The sequence below is a fragment of the Ciconia boyciana genome, chromosome 2 (genome assembly GCF_034638445.1).
Source record: "Ciconia boyciana chromosome 2, ASM3463844v1, whole genome shotgun sequence".
In the NCBI taxonomy this organism is placed as follows: Eukaryota; Metazoa; Chordata; class Aves; order Ciconiiformes; family Ciconiidae; genus Ciconia; species Ciconia boyciana.
In genome coordinates this window covers 127,772,757-127,789,377 of record NC_132935.1, presented here as the reverse complement: position 1 = coordinate 127,789,377, position 16,621 = coordinate 127,772,757, and the positions used below count along the sequence as shown (strand labels likewise).

Below are 16,621 nucleotides of genomic sequence, written 5' to 3'. Positions count from 1 at the left end.
GTAAAAAAAAAACAAAAACAAAACCCAGTCTTCTTAAATGCCCAAGTCTGTGTGTGTGGGGAAGAAAGCATGTTCTGAACAATAAGATATATATTAGGAGTTGGTACAGTTTTCATGACTTTTGGAAGTGCACAGTAGTGCTTTATGCTGTGGGAGGTTTTGTATTTGGCCCTTGCTATATCTGTGCACATATGAATGGCTGCATACATTGTTTTGGTTTTGTCCAGTGTGAAATTGAGCATTAGGCATGCGAGCTTGCAGCACTTTTATATAAAAGCAGCACTGTGTGACTTACACGCATAAATATATTTAATGAAGATGTAGGAGGAAGTCTCCTTGGCTTTTTTTCCCTATTGGTTTGCAGTATGTGAAAACACAACTCTCTGTCTAGTCTCACTGGGAGTTTTTCCTATAAACAAGTTGAAATATGTACTATTTTAGTACACTAAGTTTTCTCTAAAATTGGTTATTTTTCATTATATGTATCTTACAGTAATGCCTGGATGCTTATAAATATAGTTAGAGCCCAGTAGTGTAAGGCATTTGCACAATTAGCAGGGAATAATACCCCCTTGAAGAAAGACCTTGTACTTTAGATAAACAAAATGGACAGAGAGTGAGAAGGGTTATGATGAGATTGCTTGGCCAAGGCCCTGCGGCAGGTGAGCGGGTGGCAGAAGTTGAAGTAAAATCTGGGTCCCGGGCTCCAGACCAGCTGCTGACTCTTGGTAGAGACACTTCTGCCCACTTCTCATCCTAGGGTGACCTCTATGGAGTTTTCCTGCTCCTACACATAAAAAAGAGTTCACAGGGTAAATATGTACCACTGTTTCTGTAATATAAATATTTTTTTTCGTGACTTTTATAAGGCAGATTAAGATGAGGCAGACTTGGCCGTATTGCTGCTGGACTGTATAGTGCGAGTATAGCTCCTTGAAGCTCAACTGGAAATGTATTGCAGTTGTTTTCTGCAGAAGTGTATAGGAGACATACAAGACATCTAAAACTTTCTTATGATCATTTTCATAGTGGGGTGAATCTGTTTTACAATGTCTTACAGGCTGAATTAAAGCATCTTCCTTTAAATTAAATAGGAAGTCTACCATTAACTTTACCAGGTGGGAGTTGGGCCCCTATTATTAATAAAAGCTTTATATGGTAGCCTACATCTATTCTGTAAGTGAAACTGCAAAATACAGGGAATAAAATACTTGGATTGATCAATAAATGAAGAACGTGTCCTTAAAGCTGAGCATTGAACTGATTATTTTGTACTGTTAAAGGCAAATGGGTCAGCTAATTTCCTGATATGTATGAGTAGCTCTCCAAGCAGTGTCTAACTGTCTGGTTGCTGGGTACTGGACATTTGAGTAGGAAAAAAATATGTATATTAAATTCATCAATGTATTTGTTATGGTTTGTGTGATTTTCTTTGTTAAAAGCATCAATTTGATATTATTGCTGGCAGGAAAAAACTTACAGGGTATTTTACATGGCTTTTGTGTTGGGAGGAAGAATATTTTTTCTAGAGTAATTACACTTGCTGGAAATAGAAAGATCTGTAATGTTGTGTATATATAATCTGTTGAGTCTGCTTTGCATCTCAGTTACCAGCCAGGGCAACCTGTATGATTTTGAGTTGGAAAGAGAGCCCAGCACAACAGCTGGTTTGAAACTCAGTTTTAAGACTGTTGGGGTCTTTTACTTTGTAATTAAGTTAGCTTGAAGTTTGCAGGTTGCTATGCTCATTTCACTATCCGAAAAGGGGAGGAGTGTTTTAGTCCTCAAGTTACTGTAACATTCTTCATTTATTCATTATTATTTAGACACCTGAAATCCACTTAAAAGGGGCCAAGATGTGCAATGTTGTAACTTTCAGGTGCTTCCTTTTAAAATAAAAATGCTAACAACGCGTGTTAAAATGTGCTGTATTTTTTCACTGTCCATTTTTGACCCGCTATAAGTATATTCAGTATTTTAAAGGAAATAGTAACTTTAGTTTGTCCAGAGATGCAGTTTTCACTGCCCAGAGCTACCAGGCAGTTTGATTTCCCACATTGTAACGCTTCACCTAGCATGGAAGGGGTAAAAAAAAAATGATTGAAATTACATCGCAAAGTGCAAGATGTACGTAATTTCTGCAAAACCATAATTTCTGGGGTTTTTTTGGGGGGCAGGCAACAGTGTGTAGTTGTTGTGTTTTATTATACTGCACTCATCCAATTTTATTAAAAACCGCCAGTGAAGATGCAGAGTTTGTGATGCCTGGGCCTGCAAAGGTGACAGTCATTACTTTGCAGGCCTCAGTAAGGCAGAAGTCCCCAACTTTCTCCAGTGGCTTTAACAAAGCTCTGCAGACGTCCCAGAAAACAAGGCTCCAAGGACTGGATGCACTAGTTTAAATGCTTCTTTTCCTTCCTCCCCTCAAAACTGTTTGATCTTAAATTAGGTTTTTGCGGAGGTGAAGTCATACTTTATTTTCTAATGGAAAGCAGATGAGTGACATTAAAAAAAAAGGAAGAAAGAAAGGAAAAAGCTGAAGATAGTCAAAGAAAGAACTGAATGAACAAAACGCTGTGGAAGACTTAAAACAACTCAGCAATTTAAGCCACTGAGGAATGCACATTGCATATTCACTGCAAAATACTTGCACTGTCAACATCTACAATGAAAGCTTAGTTTTAAAGAGGACCTTTTCGGGTTGTGTTTCCCCTTGGTTAACAGAACATTTATGCTGATTCTGGTGTTTTATAGAGAGATTAACGAAAAAACACCACCCTAGTAGTTGTTTGAGAAAGGTCTCTGGAATAATTTGAACAATACAAATTAACATCTGCTTCAAAAAGATCTGGCGAGGAAATACTACCGAGGGCAGAAAAAATCTGCTGTTGAACATGCTGTTTTTATTCTTCTGTGGGTGGGTTGATATTTATTTTTGGCAGTTTAACTGAGCTGTTATCAGGATTCGTACATCTGTTTGTTTGCATCTTTGCTGTTAATTATTGTGTGACACTAAAGTTTGTGTAGTTACTCACTGTTTATAGTTTTGAGGCTTGATAGTAAACATTGTGTGGTGAGCTTCTGTGAAATACTGCTTCCACTTGGAGAATAAATTCTCAAAAAGCTTGTGCCGAGTTTGAGGGGGTTTTTTTGGACGTCTTTCATTGTGGTATGATTTAAGGCAATTAATAATAAGCCTGATATTATGTCAGTAATTTACAGTGTTGAACATTTGTCTGGACAGCTGCATGGGAAGGATCAAATCTTACTTCCCTAAAATAATATTCAATCAATTTTTGTTTGAGAACTTCTTTATGATTGTCTCTTGAATTTTCTTTGGCAATAATCTCATTTCCTGACAGTTTTTTCTGTGACAGTTTCTCTAGCCTTGTCGTAACTGCAAAAACTTTCATGGCAACGCTGCCTCTCCCGCAGAGCAAATGTGGATAGCTTATTTGGCATTGGTCTTTGTCTAGCTTGAGACGCTAACTGAAAGTGTGGGTTCACATTGTCTCACAGATGTCTAAAGTCCCCACACCAGGGCAATCCTTGGTTCACAGGTGTCACTCAATCACTGATCTCTCTTTCTAGTCATTAAACTTTAAGAGGTCCTGTAGGTCTGGATAACAAACAAAAGTAAAACTGGCTCATTGCCTGTGAAACAGTAAGAGATGGTTCTGCTGTAAAACAACATCGGGCCTTCTTCACTTCTCTGCCAATCATATTACTCATAGAAAACATGATAGAAAAATAACATAAAATTCACCATAAATCCATCCAGATTGCATTTTATGAGACTTTAAAAAAAATAAATTGTTTTAATCTTCCTCATATTTCATACTGAAACCTCCCCGATACCACATTATAAATACATGGGGCGGCAGGCAGTCTGCACCCACGCAGTGAGCGTGGAGAGCCAGGGGTTTCAGGCGACGCACGTTGTCCCCCTTCCAAGGGATGTACGTGGAAGTGGTTTTGCTGGGCACTTGCAGGTGGATTTCTGAGTCATGCTGGTGGCTCCAGCTGCTGAAAACGCAACTCACACCCCTTCATACCTGCCAGGCCGCCCTGGGCGCAGGCAGAGGCCATGGCACCTGGGGCCAGGAGTGCAGCTGGATAAAGACTTAAGCATTGGAGATGTTGAAAACATCACGTGGTGCTCAGCAAACTGCAGGCAGCAGTTTTCTTGGTGCTCAGGTTGCTGAATATTGAAATGAGTTTGGAAGAACAATTTACCACCAATCTACAAAGCTGTCAGTCTTAGGAGCTGTCAAGCTGTGATCCTTTCTGCTTCTCCTGGGTGCTTCTTCCTTAGGTAAGATGGGATTTGGAAACATAAAAGGAAAACGAAATAGGTTCCTGAAATAGCTTGCATTAAATGTATTCAGACTTGGTTTTGAAAAATGACACATTAGTGCCGGATATAGTAACATCACAATTTTTCCTACTAAGGTTGTTTCAGTCATAAATATTATGCAGCAGTTGGCATACTTTCCTCACTGGGGTCTTGGTGCTGCAAATTCATGAGTGTCTTGTTACAGCCCAGTGCACAGGTATCTCTGAACAGTGGAAAAGCATGCTTTTCTTCCGATTAGATCTTCACCTAGGGATATGATGCTGTTAGAAGAACTTTACCATCAAAATAACTAAGATCTTTTGGATATGCAGAAGAAAATCCCCTCCTATAAAGCTGCTCTTTGGATAACTAGAATCAGGACTTTGAACTTCTGAGTGATTTGAAACATGATTACCCAAGTCACAACCTCTCCCTTCATGGTTACCCCTTTTAGCTGCAGTCTGTCGGTATTGTTTCGCGGCCACTGAGTGTAAATAAACTTTCCAGGGTAAGCAGCAGGTTTCATTGGTAGTGTCACTGTCTTTGGCATCCATTGCTTTTGTGGCCAAGCCTTGCTTTAGACAGCATTCTCCAATAGTGCAGATATTGTTTGCTTATTTCAGTATTTAGTTAACCCTGCTTGGGTTGTCATGGGCTTGGTTTTAGTTGCATGATTCCTTGTTGCCGGTATGGCTGATAAGGCGGTGATAAACGTGTTGCCTGTTAGATAACCTGTTTGTGTTTAAATCATTAAAACTGTCTCGGTGGCAGGATCTGTACATGTTGATATACCAGTAAATGTTTGAATACTTCTTTCACATAGGAGCTAGAGTGAGGACTTTCTGTAAAGGAATTAGCCAGAGTTTGTGTATGTACTTTTCATACATTTTTCACAGTTACATATTTCACAGTTTGCTTACCAGAACCATGTTAATCTCTCTATTTGGGGTACTATTCTATTTCTGATTATTTCTAGAAAATAAAGTCTAGCTGTGTGATAGAAAAAACCGAAAACCAAACAAAGCAACAACAACAAAACACCCTGAAAATCTCCCCAAAACATCAAAACAAAAACCCAACTTGAAATTAATAAAGTTACTTTTTATTGCTTTTGAAATAGCGCAGTTTCAGCAGGTTCCTGGTTTTTTATGCTGTTGATCGATACCCCTTTGCTTTGATTTCAGGCTGAGGAATCCTGTAAATGCAATGGCTGGAAGAACCCCAACCCGCCTCCCACGCCCCCCCGGGCAGAGCTGCAGCAGGCGGTTGTCAGCCTTGCTGAACCCTGCCGCAGCTGCAGCCACGCGCTGGGTAAGCTTTTGCCTTTCTCCTGCAATCCACATGCTGATACCCAGAAGTCTCCACTCTTGCGAGACGAAAGTCAAGATGCCATGCCAAGACCTAGAAATGGGGGTTACGATGGGACATAAATGTCAATTAACTTAGATTAAAATACATCGGAAATATCCTAAAATGAGTTTTGAAGAAATTGAACTAAGGTACAACTTCTAACAACCCAGACATCTTAAACTGTTAAAATGCAAAAGCACTTTTAAGCTGCCCATAACAATTTTAATACTTTGTGTAACATATGCACTAACCTCACATTGTTTTATCTGTCAGCTGCCTTAGTTACAACACAAATGACTCTCTCCTGTAGGCTGTATTATGTTTTCTTACTACAGAATAAACTATAAAATATTCTTGACCATTGCTAAAGCAGGTACTCTTACCTACAAAAAGAACTGGGCCTTTTCCATGTCACAGAAAATAATACTGGGGTTGTACATCTTAGCATTGTCTAAGTTATTGTGCAGACAGCTTGCGTATCTTGGAAGCAACTGCTCAAAATCCACTGTTAAATACCATTGTGGGGCTTTGTTTGTGGGTTTTTTTTTTTCAGACTAATAATAAATAATGATTTGTTACCCACATAGCCTGAAAAAGAGTGGTGAATCACTGTATTATTTTTTTAAGAATTTGTGCTTATCCAGAATAAAAGCTCATGACTTTTTCTGTATACATCAGCAAATATCAGATAAAAATTGAGCTAAAATAAAATTCAGAACTAATTGAAAAGAAGCAGTTGCTATTTAATTTTTGTTGATGTCCAAAAGTTAGGACAGTGAAATAAGAAAGAGGAAATCTAAAACCTTCACAATGGATCATTTATTTTTTTACTTTTGAAAATAATATTGTACTTTGTGTAGAATACTTTTTTTTTTTTTTAAATTGCAATTTATTTCTATTTCTGCTCTCTTTTCTTTTTATGCTCTCATTACATTTGATCTATTTCTGGGCTTTTCAGCAGATTTCTTTCCTTTCCTGATATCCCAAATCTCTGGGTTTGCTTGCAGGAGAAGATTAACAAATGCAGAGTATCACAGAAAGTTCGGTTGCTTTAGCCAAGTTAGTTTCAACCTTTCATCACGCAGCTTCTCAGTGCTGCTTTTGGTTTTGCAGTCAGGGTGGCTTGTGTTACCCGTCCCTTTCATTCCTGGCCTTTGAAGAAAGAGGTTTTTCTTTTTTTTTTTTTTTTTTTTAAATCTTATGAGATGTTGTGTCTGTCAGTTCCCTGTTCTTCAGCATAATTTGTGGATGGCTATGTATTTTGTAGAAAAACTCAGCTCTTCTAAAGGCTGAGACTGGTTTTGGTATATTAAAAAAATCTTATATTGCTCATTAGCTAGGGAACCAAGGAAAACCAGTACCAGTGAAATGTATGTTATGGAACAAACTGTATTTTTATTTATTGCTGTTTTTAGAAAAGGTAAAGTTTCTTATTCTGCCAGCTGCAGCTAATGAGGATGATGTTTCATCTGAAATAACTTAAATGAGTTGCTGTCTGCGTCCTCATACTACTGGCAAAAATATGTCTTTCAGTGGTGTTTTCCAAGATAATTTTTCTATTCATCTCCTCTAAATTAGTGTGTTCCTGATGAATGCCTTTAAAATGAGACTGACCACAAGGTGTGCAGGCCTCAGATTATCATCTGTGCTGCATTTGCTCTTCCTTGGAGAGCTGTTGAAATAACCATGTAGAAATTCCTGTACTGGTTAAAGCCATACCTGATGTAAAATGTAGGATGTTCAGGTTTTTTGCCTTTTTAAAATTTATTATTTTCTTCCAAAGGTAATCCTAGACATTAGTTTTGCTTGAGACATCTCTTTTTGGGGTTCTGGTTTGATCTTCAAGCCAGTGCAGTTTTTGGTGCATAAATCTGTTTGGTGGTGCCTATTAGCTTATCAAGCTTATTTCTGTCTACTTACCTACAACTTGTATTCTTCTATTTGTGGCTTAGCCCCACAGCTTGGCTCTATATTGGGCTTATAATGAATATTTATTTTACTTGGGTGATATATTGGGTCACTACCATAACACTGTGAAGTGGTGACTGAATTGTGTGCGGGGAGAATCCACTCTCCACCAGCCTCAAGACAAGATGTTACAAAGTCAGAGGCTCTTTTCTCTTTTATATTTACTTGGTTTCTCCTGTGTTACAGGGTGCATTTTCCTGTTGGTAAATATTTTTGGTCTTGAGTCTAGTGCACTTTCAAAATTCATTAATTAATGTGTTAGTACACTATGTACACAGGCTCTTTTTTTTTTCCCCAGCACTGTCTTTAGTTCCTGCTGTGCACCTTCATGTAGTGTATTTGGGTATTTCTTGGTTTGCCTGTCCTATATACATTACTAGTGTTTTTATGTACACACTGATTTTGAGATAGACTGTGGCCGCATTCCTTATTAGTCTGTTTTCTAACTGCTCCTGATTCAAACACTCAAGTACTTGCTTATTGAAGTTGCACAACTAAAGTAATTAACTTGCTGTTTTTCAGGTCTTCATATCATTGCATTGGCCTTGCTCTTTCTGCTTGCTTTCTTCTTCCGTATGCTGTAGCAAGCTATACTTGTGATTTATTTTTTTAGATTTATTATTTTGCAAACACAACAGCAGCTGAGGAAGGTTGTATCCGTTGGGCAATGCAGATGAGTGGGACTGTGTAACTCTTGACTAGAGTAACTCAGTATTTGATGTCAGTGTACTAAAGCTTTGATTTTAAGAAAACATTTACTAATGGCCACAAGAATTTGTGAATGGGCTGTGAACATCCGAAGAAAGATAGTTTGTTGGACTGCTCTACAAACATTGATGACTCTATAGTAAATGGTAACTGGTAGTAAATACATGCTGGTAATACGCTTATATTACTTTTAGATTCACTGTATGGGTAATAATTCTCTAGTTTAATAAAATGTTTAAATGTGGCCACAAAGTAGTCAAGGTAACTTTCAGTATTGTTCATGGAACAATGTGGAAACTGTGTGGAAATGGCTTCTTATGCTGATGTTTTTTTAATTTGTTAGTTGAGTGCAAGTTTTCTTTATTATGTTATCAATTTCTAATGCAGTGCTCATCTAGGAGGGAATTTATTACTTTTACAAGATCAGAATAGACAGCTGGGAATATTAAACCTTCATATCTGGCTCAAGGACAGAAATGAAATAGTTTTATTCTGCCCAGAATGCTGAATATTTGTCCTTAAAGGAAGCCCATGATGACCATCCCCCTTTCAGTTCTGAGCATATGCTCAGAACTTAAGACACTATATTATAAATGTTCATTTAAGTGGAAATTATTGCTGGCATCTTTTTAACATTCTGAGCCATGGTGTCCTTTTTGCTTGAAACGGCACAAATTTATTGAATTTAAACATTTTGGCAGACGTCATACCAAACTTTCCAAAACAAACCATCGTTGCTGAGTGGCCAATAAATATGAGCGTTTTCAAGTCAAGTGTTATTTCTCCCCAGTTCCTCTCCCCTTAAGCAATCAGATTTATGCTCAAAATTTCTTACCTAATCACATTGGCATATCTAAGATAATATAATAATTATCTAAGAAGTAAATATTGATAAAAGTTATTAAAAGATATAAAACCTAATATGCCCAACCTTTTAAATAATTTTCCTTTTCCTGTAAAGGATATTTTCTTGTCCTTTCAGAGGAAAGGATATGCATACCATGTACATTGGCCTGGAGTCAGCGAAGATCATTGCTTTTTGTAATGTAAATATCTTCTTTCTGGGGATTGACTTTTTGTTTTAAATTGCCTTCTCTCTTCCTGGGGCCAGTTGTTCAAACCAGCTTGAAATGAATGTCCCACTTCACGTGCACAAACCTCAAGCTTTTGAAAATTACAAATGTGGAACTGTATTTACCTTTGGAGATGATAAAAGGGAGTTTGTCACTTGGAAATTATACGTTGAAGGTTGCTTTTTTGTAAACTTCTGAACAAATGAGCGTGTACAATCTGCAAAAGCTTTGTTAATATAGCATGCAGAAAGCATAGTTTGACTTTACATGATATGAAAGTATGAGACTTAGCTGGTAATGCCCAGTTTAAAACAAAAAACCTATAGCCTATTTACAGAGTGTTTTTTTTTTTTTTTTTAATCTCCATGGAATAAGATGCTCCTTGTATCAACAACTGGATTACTTAATTTATGGGAATTATGGATTTATTTTCTTTAGTCAAGAAACTTTGTCTCAAAACCATAGCTCTTGGACAAAAATATATGTAGTTATTTATGTATTGCATCATATTAATACAGACAGTACTTGTGTGGTCTGTTTTAATTGTTAACAGACACTGTGATTCCAGCCAGCCATCATTCCTCTGCTGTGGGAATTGCTACCCCTGGACTACCTTTACAAATTGCTCTGATGTGACATACATTTCAGTTACCTCTGATAAGATGTTCTGTTTAAATAGTTTATTACAGGATCAGTGCCTTTACCATAAGGGCTTAGTTTGAGATATCCTGGGGAATACTTGTGCTATTGGTTCTTTTCAAGTAGGCTTTTTACAGGTTTGGATTTTTATTTCATTTAGCTACTCATGTTTCTCACCTGGAGAATGTGTCCGAAGAAGAAATGAATAGGCTCCTGGGGATTGTATTGGATGTGGAGTATCTGTTCACCTGTGTCCACAAAGAAGAAGATGCGGACACCAAGCAAGTTTATTTCTACCTGTTCAAAGTAAGCTGAACTTGTGTAATATCTTCTCAGGTTTTTAACTGTCTCGCACATAAGCCAGTTTCACTGCCCCTCATGCATGTGTTGACTTTATCTGGTAAGACTTTTTTTCTCTAGTGTGATGCTCTAGTGGCTAACTGTGGGCTAGATGTTGTGGTACTTGCAACGTACCGTATCTTACTCCAGAAGTTGTTCAGATGATTCAGGAGCTGACCCTGAGTCCCATCTATAAACTGTGCAACCTACAAGCCTTATCTTCTTCACTTACACATCGGGAAAACTCAGTTGACATACACGCTAACTTAGCTGCCTACATTTGCTCAGAGAAGCCTCTTATATGCATTTCAAAGAAGGTGAATTCACAGTGAAGTTTAGTAGCTATAAATTTAGATGACTAAACAAGCAGATCTATAGCCAGGAGATTTTCAACACTGCTTGCCGTGTGTTGTGTGCCTGTGACTTCCATTAACCCTATATATGCAAATATGCTAATTTAAAAAAAAAATTATATTTTTAACAGCTTTTGAGGAAGTGCATTTTACAGATGGGAAAACCTGTAATAGAAGGATCTTTGGAAAGTCCCCCATTTGAGAAACCTAGCATTGAACAGGTAAACAGTCAACACGCAGGTTTGTTTGGTGTGGGATTTTTTTATTTGGTGGGGTTTTTGGGGTTTTGTTTGTTTGTTTTGGGTTTTGGTTTTTTCTTTTTTTTGTAAACGTAGGCACTGATTTTGAACACATGGCATTTTAGGCAGTTTGCAGATGTTTCTGTGTGTTACTTAGGACAAAGTAGGGGACTGTAGGAGAGTTCTGCTCCTGCTTGTCCTTTAGTTTTGGTACAATAGTTGCATTATTTGACTTCTCTCAACATTCATCTTATGCTTTAATGAAACTGACTTTATTTTGTGGTTCTAGAGAAAGAACTTAACATACTACTTTTATGTGTGGCAGTTCTAATCTTTCTTTGTTTCAAGTGATGAAAAATGCTGTTGAAGTTTTGAAATCCAATATTAAAATTACACTTGTCTTCTGTAAATCAATGAAGATGTTTTGATCCAATTCAATGAGATTGTAGCCTTCTCTTTCAAAGGGTACACAACAAAAACCAAAGCCGAAACCAAAGAATAACCGAGGCTTTTGTAACTCTCAGTGGGTAAAGAACATAGGACAAATTCAGATTTTGGTTAAGCAAGCTCCTGAGAATGCACTTTTGGCACACAAGTGGGCCCATTAGCTCCAGTGAGGCTATGCAGAGGCTCACATACCTCGCTGAAACAGGAGCTCAGTGTTTTCCCATGAGTGGATGAATAGATGCTCTATTGTTAAACAGGATATTTTAAATGCAAAGACTATCATGTGTAGTAATTATTTCCTTGAAACTCTCACTTCTTATAATTTAGGAAAATCAAAACACTTTATTGCTGAATTTCTGGGAAGTCTTCACCTTAAGTTCTCCTTTAGTTTAGGTATAAACAAAGAATAAGTGTATGTAATCTCCATACACTTCCAGTCCTTAAAATATACTATTAAAAAGGTTTTGTACAATACAATTTTTTGTCACATTCTTCATACTGTTCAATTTGCTTAAGAAAGTAAAGCAGAGAGATGAAAGGGTAATTCTTCTTACAATTTATTTTGAAATAATTTTCCCTTAAAATAGGCCTATATTTTCAATTCTGTTTTTAGCAGTTCAGCAACTCAATCACACAAAATTATTTGATAAGCAGCAGTATTATAATTGATTTATAATATATATGTATTGCAGCACTTTTAGTCACACATTTTAACTGTCTTCAGTAGTTTTTTTTTAAAGTGGACAGTATACAAAGTGCATTGAGGGGACATACTTGTGAAATACTGGCACTTCTTGAAGAAATAATATGATGTGAAGACACAAACTTAACTAGAAGTCCGCAAGCCCTTGTCTACTATTCAAAAGTAGCTGGAGAGGTTTATAGGTGATACTTGATTTACAGAGGAAATAAATCATGCAGCATGGCTATCAGCAAAATTGTTCATATGTGAGCATGTAGAAGAAAGCCTACTGGATCTTTCTCTGTTCCCTGACAAAGTTTTTTACTTTGAGAAGAAAGGAAAAATAAAGAATTTTCCTTCTCTTCCTTTAAGTCAGCTGCTGGAGGTGGATAGAACAAAAACATCTGCATGTACCTGCTGCTGTGTACAGGGGAACCAACTTGTGGCAGCTACATGAGTAGCTGAGCAAGGAGTTCATGGTCTCCAGTATTTGTTTTCTTTCCCATGTAATGCAAGTTCAGGGCTAATAAACATAAAGTGAGGAATGTTCAAGGACGCTCCTACAAAAATTATGGCTAAATAATTAAACATTGTTTTATTCTGTTTTAAGGGTGTGAATAATTTTGTGCAGTACAAATTTAGCCACTTACCCTCAAAGGAAAGGCAAACAATAGTGGAACTGGCTAAAATGTTTCTGAACCGCATTAACTACTGGCACCTGGAGACACCTTCTCAGCGAAGACTAAGATCACCCAATGATGATATTGCGGGGTATAAAGTGAATTATACCAGGTAATGCTGCTTTTGCTTGTTACAAGTCTTGCTTGCAAATAGGGCACGTACACACTTCAGGAATACATCAGTACCTGTATGCCATAGGTGCACCTCGTGAATTTTTGCAGTCATGGAGTTTATATGAAAACCTGACGATTTCAGTGAGATTATATGAGTTTCACATGCATTCTTGTGTTTTGAGAGGTGTGCTTTATCAGCCAAGAACAGGGAGTAGAGGTCGCGAACATCTGTATCTAAAAATGCTTTTGCACGTCCTGTGTTTGCAAAGTTGCTCTCAGTCTTCTTAAGATATGAGTGTCATATAAGATTCTCATTTCATGTACTAAAAATTCAGGCAGGTTGTTATTCAGCTTAAAAAAAAAAAAAAAGAAAGAAGATAACGTTAAGCATTGCAAAGCAATGGACTCCACAAAGTGGAGTCAAGCAGATCACACAGAGTTTGAAACCAAATTGTGGAAGATTTGAAAAATTAAAATAATTTTGTGAGTGCTTGAATGCTAAACGGTGAATAGATACTATTAGATTCCTTAAAATGATAGTTCTTTTCATGACCTTTTAATACGTCATCAGCATTCAAAGGAATAACTTAGTTACTGGGGGAAGAAGAGCTAGGATAAAAAGCTGGGTCTCTTAATTTTGCTTTTCTCATAACAAGAGTGCAACACCTTTTTCACTTAGCATGGAGACAGCAGTTAAGGTTCCTGCCAGTGCAGGCAGCAGTTAACGTGCCGTCTGCGAGCACAGGCAGCGGTTAGCTAACGTCTCTGTCAGCACACCAGTTCCCAGGAACGGCCAGGGACATTTTTCCTGGCTGAGGATGAGCACCGCCTTCTGCCCGCTTTTCTAGTGGCCTTTCCTCTGAAAAACAGCTCCATGAAAGAGAACAGTGAATCCTGGTGTGAGTTGGGACTGTGGGTGGTGATACAGCAGACTGTGCTGTGTCGGTGTCCGACTGGGATGCTCTCAGATGACCTGTCGCCTCAAATAACTACCTGCTGTAAAGGACAGTTACTGATAATCTGTGGGGCTCCTAAGACCATGTTTGGTGTGTCTTTGCCCTCCGTTTTTTTTTGTGATAAAGATGTCGGATAGCCAGGGGTGGCTGGAGTCAACTTTTATTAGGAATCAATAGCTAGCATTGGCTCTGGTTGGTGACTTTCATTGTTAATCATTTTGTCACTTGCTGTTTCTCAAACCTTCCTGCCTGCAGTCTCTAAGGCTCCCTCTGACCCAAAGTGCTGACTTTTTCTGTCTGATCTAACCTGTCAGCATGAGCTTCTCCCCTCCACAGCGTTTGACGCACTGCTTGAGGTGCTGAGTGCACCTCGTGAGTTCTTGCGGTCACTGACTTCATTTGAAAACCTGATGATGTGAGTGAAACTATATCAGTTTCACATGCGTCCTTGTGTTTTGAGAGGTGTGCTTTATCAGCCAAGAACAGGGAGTAGAGGTCTCTGAACATCTGTATCTGACAACTCTTTTGCAGCTCCTGTGTTTGCAAAGATTAAGACACGAGAGTTTAGGAGAGAGTTTTGAGACAGGCTGTACTTTGGGTCTGGATGAGAAAACCAGTGCAGGATCCAGCACAGTCTGTTTGCATCCAATTCTTAACTTTTTTTTTTTTTTTAATTGTTGGAGCTTTCATAATGGTTGTGGTCTGATTCTGTTAAAGCTACAGATACCATTGACTGTTCACTTACGTGCAGATACTGAAATCTTGTTTATAAAATTAACAGATATCGTGACCTACATAGCCAGTGTACTCCTGATCTTCCTCTTCAGTACCATGATCCCTTTTCCAAGAAGAGTAGCACAACATGCTATATTTTCATATATACTTCTTAATGCAAAATTCATTACAGAGGGAGTTACCGGTAAATGAAAGAGTACTGAGTCAGGGTGTAATGGGAAGAAGCCAGCTGGTGGGAGAGCAGGGTGGGAGTCCAGTGAGATAGTTAGAAGTGTTGCCCCTTTTGCATCTATGTGGGGAAATGCAGGAGTTTAAAGAGGGGAAAATGGGCCGGCTAAGGGTCTTTGGAGTTGCAGGCAGGAGACGTGGGAGGCTGAATGAATGAGCTGTGGAGAGAATCCCTGACATCAACATGAATTTTATGTGACCTGTGATTACTGTCTGGAACAAGAGCACTTTGTGGAAACTAGCCTGCACAGAAAAAGAATATATGGAGACTTAAAAGTACTTGGCTGTCATTTCTTTAAAAAACTGGGCAATATAAATGCTGCTTAACTCTGTCCAGAACTTGATGTGGAACTAATTTATACGGTCATATAGCTCTCATCTGTGTTATAAATGATGTGGGTAGTGGTTTTATTGCATTAATTCATATGTTAGATGGTGATAATTATCTGGCTTTTTTCCCCATTGCAGGTGGCTTTGTTATTGCAATGTCCCTCAGTTCTGTGACAGTCTACCTCGGTATGAAACCACCCAGGTTTTCGGTAGGACATTGCTTCGCTCCGTTTTTACTGTAATGAGACGGCAACTGCTGGAGCAGGCCAGGCAAGAAAAAGACAAGCTTCCTCAAGAGAAACGAACACTAATCCTCACCCATTTTCCAAAGTAAGGGGTGGCAATGTGCCTGCATTCGAGGTTAACCAGTAGTATGCAACTTTGGCCTGGAAATGGAAAAATTACCTGCAGCTTAAAATAATTTCTCCTTTTATTCAGTAACAAGTAGATGCTGCAGCTTGCTTTTCTGCCATAGCTTGAACTAGTGTATTTTATGTACACAACTGCTTGTTTTGCTTTGTCCTAGGCCTTACTTTATAGAAAGGATTATTCATCTTGCTGGGGGATTGTGCTTATTGCCTATTAGCAGTTATTGTTGGTCATTTACTTTATTTTTCTGTAGTCCTTGGAAGCAACATAGGTCCAGATCTCCAAAAACATGCTCGCTTCTGCTTTTGTGATGGAGCAATAATAAAAGGAGTCTTGTACTGGAGTTTATATACACCTAAGAATTTCAGTTTAATTCAACATTGTAATAGGGAACAAAGTAGTCATCCCACCCCCAGAAGAGATGTGTTCATTTGACAAAGAAGCGAGTAGTTAGCATAAAGCTGCATCAGTGAATCCTAAACTCATGAATTTCATACTGACTACCTGTTCCAGTACTGAAATATTGATGACAGTCTCTCACAATTAAACAACAATAATTACATATTGGGGTATGTGGGAAAATGACTTGTCTTGAAACATGCTCAACTTTGACAGTCCTTAATTTCAAATATTTTACTGGTGGTTAAGGGTGGTGGTGGTGACAGGTTAATTCATTGTATGCTTCCTGTTAAAATGGTGTATCACTTGAAAAATATCCTTATTTTGTGAGGGTGACTTGGCTTTGTAGCCCATATTTTAAAAGTCTGTCCCTCCTAACAACAAAGGAACTGAACCTACAGGAGAGCTGGTGGCACTGATGCTGTGCAAGCTGCTCTCTGGGGCTAGAGTGGGTCAGTGCTCAGGGGAATTAAAAAAACCATGAGCTTTTCAAAGCTGGGTAGAGCCAGGATTTATTGCTCCTACTGTTATTAATAGTGCCTTTTACCACTTTGAAAAGCGCAAACTGTCTCTGGGGTAGACTGTTACGGATATAGGAATGTTTGGGTATATCTGGGAATAGGGTTATGATCTGGCCCTGAAATAGGTATGAAAAAGGATTTAACACCGCACTGAT

The 16,621-nt window shown here is 38.2% G+C and overlaps 1 protein-coding gene across 1 annotated transcript in view; it reads left to right on the top strand.

Annotated features, from left to right (window-relative positions):
- The window catches only part of KAT2B (lysine acetyltransferase 2B), a 45,979-nt gene that overhangs the window by 3,376 nt on the left and 25,982 nt on the right, over positions 1-16,621 (top strand). The window contains exons 2-6 of the mRNA XM_072854001.1: positions 5,521-5,647; positions 10,235-10,380; positions 10,898-10,987; positions 12,745-12,926; positions 15,316-15,507. Of these exons, the coding sequence (XP_072710102.1) occupies positions 5,521-5,647; positions 10,235-10,380; positions 10,898-10,987; positions 12,745-12,926; positions 15,316-15,507 (737 nt within the window). The remainder of the gene's footprint in view (positions 1-5,520; positions 5,648-10,234; positions 10,381-10,897; positions 10,988-12,744; positions 12,927-15,315; positions 15,508-16,621) is intronic.